We start from the raw sequence: 8,108 nt of genomic DNA on the forward strand, positions 1-8,108 counted from the left end.
ATATTAATATTTTAACACGCTAAAGAAGTAAGATTAATAACTGACTCTCATGCAGACTGTTGACACAGAGCACATTCTGCAAAGGGGGAAGGGCAGGCTCGTTGGATTTTAGTTCTCCAAATGTCCAGGTTGCAGTATGTGGTGTATCAAGAGTCTCATCGTGACCTTATGGAAATAGGAACATTTTACATTGATTCAGCCCCGAGGGGGGCGTGCAGAGTGAGGCAGAAAAGAGGATGGGGTTATGTGAAGCGTTTCTGTTTCGGGTGATCTGGACGGTGCAGAGAAAGAACCTTCTCTTGAACTCTTACTTAGCATGCAAGAAGCATTTGCCACCCAGGCTCTGCCTCCCGGTCCCTACAAGGGCCATGCGGACCTGACTCACCTCCTGAATTGAAGAGAGATCTCCAGCTCATTTCATCTCTCCCTCTGCATGGGTTGGCCTTAACTTTTCTCTAAACTCGTGTTGTCACCCACTACTACCTACTAAATGAACTGCCTGAGAACGCCTCTGTACCTGTCGTGTGTGGTGGGGAGTATTAACGGCCAGATCCGTCCGTGCTCAGCAGACTTTTGTGGCCCTCTGATGACATTCTCCCAATAGTCCTATGGAGGCTTGTTATTTTCCTCCAGAAGTGGAGGCGGTGGCTTTGGAGGTAAAACTTAACCTCTTACAGGGCCAGGTAGCTGGGGCAGTAGAGCCAGGCTTCAAACACAGTCACCAACCTACAGTGCCCTAGACCACACTGTCCCCATCATCAAGCCCTCCACGCACTCAGACTCCCACATCAAGACGCCCAGGGTGTGTGTGTCTTTGAAAGCCACAGAGATGGTCCCCGTGTGAGGTCACCATACGGTGATCTGATGGCATCCCCCCCCATGTCTCCCCACAGGAAGTGGTCTTATACTGCCTGGAGAACAAGATTTGTGATGTGAATCATCGAGACAACGCAGGCTACTGTGCCCTACATGAGGCGTGTGCGAGGGGGTGGCTCAACATCGTGCGACACCTCCTTGAGTATGGCGCTGATGTCAACTGCAGTGCTCAGGATGGAACCAGGTCAGTGGCGCGTCTTGCTCTCAGCCTGGCCCTGCTCCTGGGACGCAGGCCGTGGTTGGCAGGGTCGGCAGGAAAGAGCCTAGGAGGAGAGTGACATGGAAGCACATTGACGGCCGAGTCCTCTAGGACTGAACCAAACAGACCTCCCTGGCGCTCTGGATGAGAAGCTCAGGCCTGGATGATTAAGCAGGGGCGTTGCCTTTTAAGACCCTCGAATCTCCATTCCCATCCCCTCCATTCCCATCCCCGGAGTCACTGTGTTTGAAATGCATGTGAGCTGCAAGTCCCTGGAGGACAGACACAGAGCCCCTGGCTGCTTCGGCGGGACCTCCTGTCACCACTCACATCCCCAGTTCTGCCTTTTACCCTGTCCTCGACCCTGGCTTTTTGGTCAGAGACCAGGTCTGAGTCAGCCCAGGCACATTCCTGGTTTTGTGAGTGGGATGTTGCCAGACGGCAGGGCACTAGGGTTTTCCTGACAGTCGTAAAAATAGCCAAATAGAAAACAACAAAAAAAAGATAGCCCCCAACAAATGTATTCCGTGTTTCACACTTTTAATTAAATAGCATTCCCTTCACGTGGGAGCAGGGTCCCATCGGCCACTCCCGCCCTGTGCATGGGTGGGAGAGCTCCGTACGCTTCTGAGGACAACCCCTTCTCCCCGTGTCTTCTCTCACCACCATTCCCCCGGCCTCTAGGCCAGAGGGTTGATCATGGGTCAGCCTTGCAAGGTCCTGGGCTCAGGCCTTCAGGGGAGTCTCCTCTAACCACTTCTCTGCACCGCTTTTCTTTTACGACACAGGTGACTTTTTTTTTTTTTTTTTTTTCAGTGGCCCAATAATTTCTTGTCGTATTGGCTTCCACAATGATGGGATCATTTCTTTTCCCCTATAAAAGTCCCTGTTACTCCTTTCGTTTGTCCGAAGTGTTTTCTTTTGGGATTTGAGTTCCTTTTTAATTAAGCCTTGGATTAAGGCCCGTGTGCATTTGAAAATTAGGCCTGAAATGGTCTTGTCACCTGCCTGGTAAAACAGGGAACACCTCCTAGGTGAAAATATCATGCCTAGGAGACTGGGTGTACAAAGTACACGCGTGTCTGGTTCTCCCCGTTCAAGGGGACAACGCAGGAAGCAGTTGTCATGCGTGCGGGCTTGATCTCACTGAGCGTCTCTCCCTAGGCCTCTGCATGATGCTGTTGAAAACGATCACTTGGAAATTGTCCGCTTACTCCTCTCTTATGGTGCTGACCCCACTTTGGCTACGTACTCAGGTAGAACCATTATGAAAATGACTCACAGCGAGCTCATGGAAAAATTTTTAACAGGTACGACCAAGTTTCAACAAACAGTTTTATTCCAAACTTGCGTGGCACCTAGATCACCTTCAGTTTGAATTGACTGGGTAGAAATGAAAAAGGCCGGAGTTCGAAAAAGCTTTTTAGGACAGAAGCTGAGCGCTTGGCCTTTCTGTTTGGTATAACCTTACTCCAGTGAAGCTAGTTGACCTGTTCTAATGTTTTCAAAGATGTTTGTAAAGTTGTTTACATTTTCAACAAATGCAATCTTAACTTTGGTATGGCTCATAGGTTGACAACTCGAGTCTGGATGAAATGACTCAACCCTTGCATATGTGAAATTATTTGGATAGTTTTGTGGTGTTCGGTCATGGACAACCCATCATTTAAGCCGCAGGCATTATGAGAAGCACGGGGTTTTCATGAGTGTCAGGCACCTGCAGTTCAATTCCTTGTCAGACGCTTGCTGAGGAAGAGTGCCACTCACTCCCTCAAGACCCACCCTTGTTTACCTTAAGTTGCACTAATTATAATCAGGAAAAGCAGCTTAGTCAGTCTATCGAAGAGAAAACTGAAGCCAGACATTGGCGCAGTAGTAAAACGAGAAGTTTCTGGGTTCGTACCTTGGATACCTCCCTGGCTATGACAGTCACGCGTGGGTCTGTCATCTGGGACTGGCTGTGGCTGGGGAGGGATCAGGGCCTGAAGAGTCTGCTGAGGGGCTATTTAATTTGACCAGACACACACACACACACACACACACACACACACACACACACACACAGAGTGAGAGGGAAAGTGAGAAAGCAAGTCACCAGGTCTGGGAAATTGAACCGTGGTCGACCATGTGGGAGGGTCCAGCGCCTTAACCACCACACCACCCACTGGCCCCAGAGGGCTGAAAGAAATTCTTAGCTTGCCAGTCAAGCTTGGCGGCACAGGGCGTTCAGTCCCTTGGGAAGGTGGGTGAACAGGTATCTGGATTTTAGGCACAGAACAGGGCTTTGGTGGATTGTACGGATGAGACAGACAGCAAGTGACGTACCAGCTTGTCATAAATTTATAGGAAAAATACCCCCTAACTCGACCAGCATTTTGTTCTCACCAGTAGGTTTTAATCTTTTTTTTTTTTTTTCCTCCCTCCTCTCTTTCTCTTCCCAGATTATTTAAATGACCTGCAGGGTCGTGGTGACGATGACCCCACTGGATGCTGGGACTTCTATGGCAGCTCAGTGTGTGGTGAGCAGCGTTGTTCTTTTCAGTCCACTGGGAAATGAACGAGTTAGTGAGCACTTCTTTTGGTGTGGGTGAAGGGGAGTGGGCGGTGGGTGCTAGAAACAGGACGCCATTGGGGAAAGCTGGCTATTTAGAGTCCCCTTTTTTGGGCACAGCTGAAACCGTGCTGTGACTTTACCGACGATTCCTCTCTCTCTCTTGTTCTCCCCATTAGAACCGGATGATGAAAGTGGATATGATGTCTTAGCAAACCCCCCAGGTCCAGAAGACCAGGAGGAGGATGATGATGCCTACAGTGACGTGTTCGAATTTGAATTTTCAGAAACCCCCCTATTACCATGTTACAATGTCCAAGTGTCTGTCGCTCAGGGGTGAGCATGGCTATCATGTGGTTGAAAATGAACTGAGCTTCTTTCTGTTGGGGTAGCGCAAGTTAGAGATCCCTTTTAATAAGTACACGAGGGTGGGTAGGTAGGTGAGCAGATCACCTTCCGTGATGCTGTAGATATTTTACAGAAAGTGTAATCATCAGTTTTAATTACACTGAGTGAGATGGGAGGTGGGTACAACAACTGCTTTCCACAAAGCATAAAGGCATAAGTCGTGATCCAGAGCTCCGGGGCCATTAAAGTTGGTGACAGGACCTTCACAGAAGAATCAGCACCTTGGATACTTCCTTCACTTTGGGGAGGGAGTCCTCCTTAGGAGCCTTCCCCTCCCCCACTATCCCAACAGGCCACCATAGGCGCTTGCCTAGGCATTGCAGGTGTACTGAACAATACCGTTATACCACCTTCTCATGTAAGAGTAGATAGTACAATCATTATACATGACCATTGGGATCTCGATGTGCCATCAGATTTGCTTAGATTCATCCCCATGGTCCAGTTACCGTGCTCTGGTGACCAACCCTTCAGGATGTACAAAGTATAGGAAACCATACTTTGCTGGGTATTAATTAACAAAGGTGCTTAATGAGCAGCATCTTCCTAGAGCCCTGAAGCTATAACATGTATGCTATCACAAATAGTGGTGGAAATCATAAAGTATGGCAGAGGATATATGTAATGAATGTAACACCTACTTCCCCTAAAGTATCACCTCTGAAAGAATAGAGGGATGTGGGTAGAGATATGGAAAAGGAAAGGAGAGATAACCTTCTGTGGGGATTTTTCCTTTTTGCTTGTTTGTTTGTTTGTTTGTTTCTTAAGGCATGCATGTGAGAAGGCTCACCCCCCAGCTGGGGCCCAGCCATGCTGCAATGTTTTTTCCTCCATCCCGTCGAAATCTTGGGCATGCACACACATGTACCCAGCATGTTTTCAACCCATTGGGGCTGGGACATGAATCCTGGTGGGATCTAACCATGCGTGGCCCCTAACCACTCTGCTACAGGGCCAGTCTGCTTTCTGTGTTTTAAGATTCCATTAGTGAGGGTGTCTGGAGGGGAGAGATCAAAGAGGTTGGGATGCAGACTCAATCCCTCCCATGGCTGTAGAATGGCACTTGCAGAAGCGTCACCTGAGTTATGGTTAGAGTCCAATGAGCAGGACTTTACCTGTTAATATCTATTAGCAATAGGAACAATGAAGTTCCTTTGGATTATCCTCTCTAGATTTATCTTGTCTAGATTTTTTTCAGTTCCACTAGAGAGAGATAGCGCTCACAATGCTACAGTCCACCCTCAGTCTCAGCCAGTCTGAGATCACAGGCACACGCATTCCTTGTGTGTTCAGGGAGATCTCTGAATTCCATCCAGGACCCTTCTCATGTGGGTCAGCCTCACAGAGTGTCATGTTTTACTGTTGCATCACCATCCAGCCCTCAGGTATTCACCTAATAAACTCCCAGTGGGGCCAGATCTCTCCTGCTAGAAGTAGATACTCTAGGGGTCAGCAGGTGGTATAATGCTTAAGGCACTGGACTCCCACATGGCAGACCGGTTCAAGTCCCGGACCTGGTAGCTTGAAACTCACACTGAGTACGCCTCCATGCATGCCCAAAATCCCAAAAGGAGAATGGAAGAGAAGGGATGTGTGGCCATCCCCCCTGTGGAGTGATTTCTCGCTTTCCCTCTCACTATCTCTCTGGTGAATGCACACGTCCTGTGGCAAAAACTTTTTTTAAAAAAAAGTATAGATACTCTTTCTCACCTTAGAACAGAGCGGGCGGTCAGAGTAGGTATGTGGTGAAAGACGGGAGGAGGGGATTCAAACACAAACTGCTGGCCTTTGTTGTGGCCAGAGACAGTTCTCGTCACGCCGTCTCAGTTAATAGCCTAAAGCGCTTCTGACTCTGCTGGGCGCCTTGAACCACTCTCTTTTCCATTTTGTAGGCCACGAAACTGGCTACTCCTTTCCGACGTGCTTAAGAGATTAAAAATGTCCTCCCGCATATTCCGCTGCAATTTTCCCAATATGGAAATCGTCACCATCGCCGAGGCAGAGCTTTACCGGCAGGTTTCAGCAAGTCTCTTGTTCTCTTGCCCCAAAGACTTGGAAGCCTTCAACCCTGAAAGCAAGGAGCTATTAGATCTGGTGGAATTCACAAGTGAGCTCCAGACTCTGCTAGGCTCCACCGTGGAGTGGCTCCACCCCAACGATATGGTCTCGGACGACTACTGGTGAGCGCCAGGCCCAGTGTGTACAGTGTGTTATAGTGTTAATCCTTGTGCATATGTGTCATAATACGACTATTTCTGTAAAGAAAGGACACTATTACATATGAAAATATCTCTTCTTTATATAAGAGAAAATTACTCCAGTCAGAAGGACTTAGAAACATGTTTTGTTTGTTTGTTTGTTTTCTTTTTCTTTTTCAACTTTTAAGTCAGTTTCTATGAAGTTGTTACAATGTCTCTTTATTTTTCAATGCACACGTGTTTGGGGAGGTGTTTGTTTTTACTTGGAACATTTGTTTCTTTTCTTCCTTAAGGGGGGAACTAAGGAAATGGAGCGCCACACTTTGGCATCATTTCGTTCAAAGCTCTGATGGAAGAGGCCACAACTGTAAAGTGTGATCAGAACCGCGTGGTGGTTGTAGGGGGTGACTTTGGCGAAGGCGCTTGGCGCTGTTGTACTTTATGTTTTGTTTACAGAGTACCTGCTCGGGCCAGGTATATGCTATTGGATGTAATCCAGTAGTGTGTAATATAAATTCAGACCATATCCACACACAACAACTAATTGTATGAAACTTTTATATCCTAATTTAAAAGCTGTAAAATTAGTTTTCACGCATCAAACCGGAATTGTTTATATGTTTAAACATTTTATGCTCTTATTTAAAGAAGACTTTGAGCTATTTTTTTCTGTACCCTGAAAAATATTGAAAACTAACATAATATGTTGAGGTTGCTTGAAAATGTACATAAAACTAAAATTTTCTGAATTGTGTGTTTATGTTTGAAATCTGTGTTTTAACTTTGTAAGTACATTCTCTGCCTTTGTATTTATATTTTACAAAAATTTTCTTAAAAGGCAATAAACCTGTTGAGGAAAGGAGAAAATTGAAGTACCTCGTGTCCTATGTATTCCTAAAGCGTTATTGTTGTCGCTGGCTTTTGAAAGTGATGTTGATGGATCAATTCCCTGTGGATCACTTTAGAGCAATTTATAGTCTTATAAGCCAAAGCTGACTGGAGTCGTTCAGAGGATTTGTGCTCAGAGCATGATTTGGGGCCTACTCAATTGGTGTATGACTTCTGTTCCACATCCTTTCATGCCTGTTCTTTCTAGAGAGACTAGAAGACTAAAAAATTACCTGGCTCCCTTGCAGCTAGGTTTCTGGGTATATGTTTGGTTGGGAGACAGCATGAGTTATAGGCACCTTCCTACTGTAGTGGTGGTGTGGTTCCTAATGAAAAAAATGGTTGAGATGTACCAGTCAGTTGGAGTGACTGGTCCAGCATCCCAGCACGGGATGGGCCTTCAGGGTTTTGCATGATAAGACACGCTGGTGGTTGTGGCCATGACAGCTTTCTAATCCCTGGACGTTTGGCATCCTCAGCCTTGTGTTCTTGAACCCCGTGGTTCTAGAGTTGTCCCTGATTCATATTTCTTGTAAGTCTCTGAGTCCTTCTGTCGAGTTCGTTTTTGCACAGTGCCCTGAGTGTTTTCCAGTCCTCCCTTGAGCACCAAGGACACCAAGGCAGAGGCAGATGGGAAGAGCTGGCCGGCCGAGGAAGAGGTGCCATACGGACACTGGGCTTGAGTCGGGTATTAAAAGTGGGTTTGAGGGGCTGGCGAGCAGCATGGTGGTTAAGGGCAAGGGACTGCCGCAGGGCTGACTGCGGTTCAAGTCCTAGACCTTCTGGCTTACTTTCTCATTTTCCTTCTCTCTCTCACACTCTGTCTCTCTCTGGTCAAGTGAAAAGAAATGAATAAATAAAGATCAATAAAGTAATTCCTTTTTTAAAAAGTGAGTTTTCATAAATTTGTTTAAAAGGAAAAAAAGACATTAAAAATGAATTTATTTTGGTGTAAATTAGGAAAATTGCACATAGTTTTTCATAGCAT

General features: G+C 46.6%; 1 protein-coding gene across 2 annotated transcripts in view; it reads left to right on the top strand.

Annotated features, from left to right (window-relative positions):
• Positions 1–6,669, top strand: part of BCOR (BCL6 corepressor) — a 27,076-nt gene extending 20,407 nt beyond the window's left edge. For both annotated transcript variants that reach the window (XM_006148887.3, XM_006148888.3), the window contains exons 10-14: positions 881–1,060; positions 2,240–2,385; positions 3,517–3,594; positions 3,806–3,962; positions 5,927–6,669. In XM_006148887.3, coding sequence (XP_006148949.1) covers positions 881–1,060; positions 2,240–2,385; positions 3,517–3,594; positions 3,806–3,962; positions 5,927–6,218 — 853 coding nt within the window. In that variant the 3' untranslated portion in view covers positions 6,219–6,669. The remainder of the gene's footprint in view (positions 1–880; positions 1,061–2,239; positions 2,386–3,516; positions 3,595–3,805; positions 3,963–5,926) is intronic.
• Positions 6,670–8,108: the final 1,439 nt, after the last annotated feature.

This window comes from Tupaia chinensis, unplaced genomic scaffold (assembly GCF_000334495.1).
Source record: "Tupaia chinensis unplaced genomic scaffold, TupChi_1.0 Scaffold000248_2, whole genome shotgun sequence".
Lineage (NCBI taxonomy): Eukaryota > Metazoa > Chordata > Mammalia > Scandentia > Tupaiidae > Tupaia > Tupaia belangeri.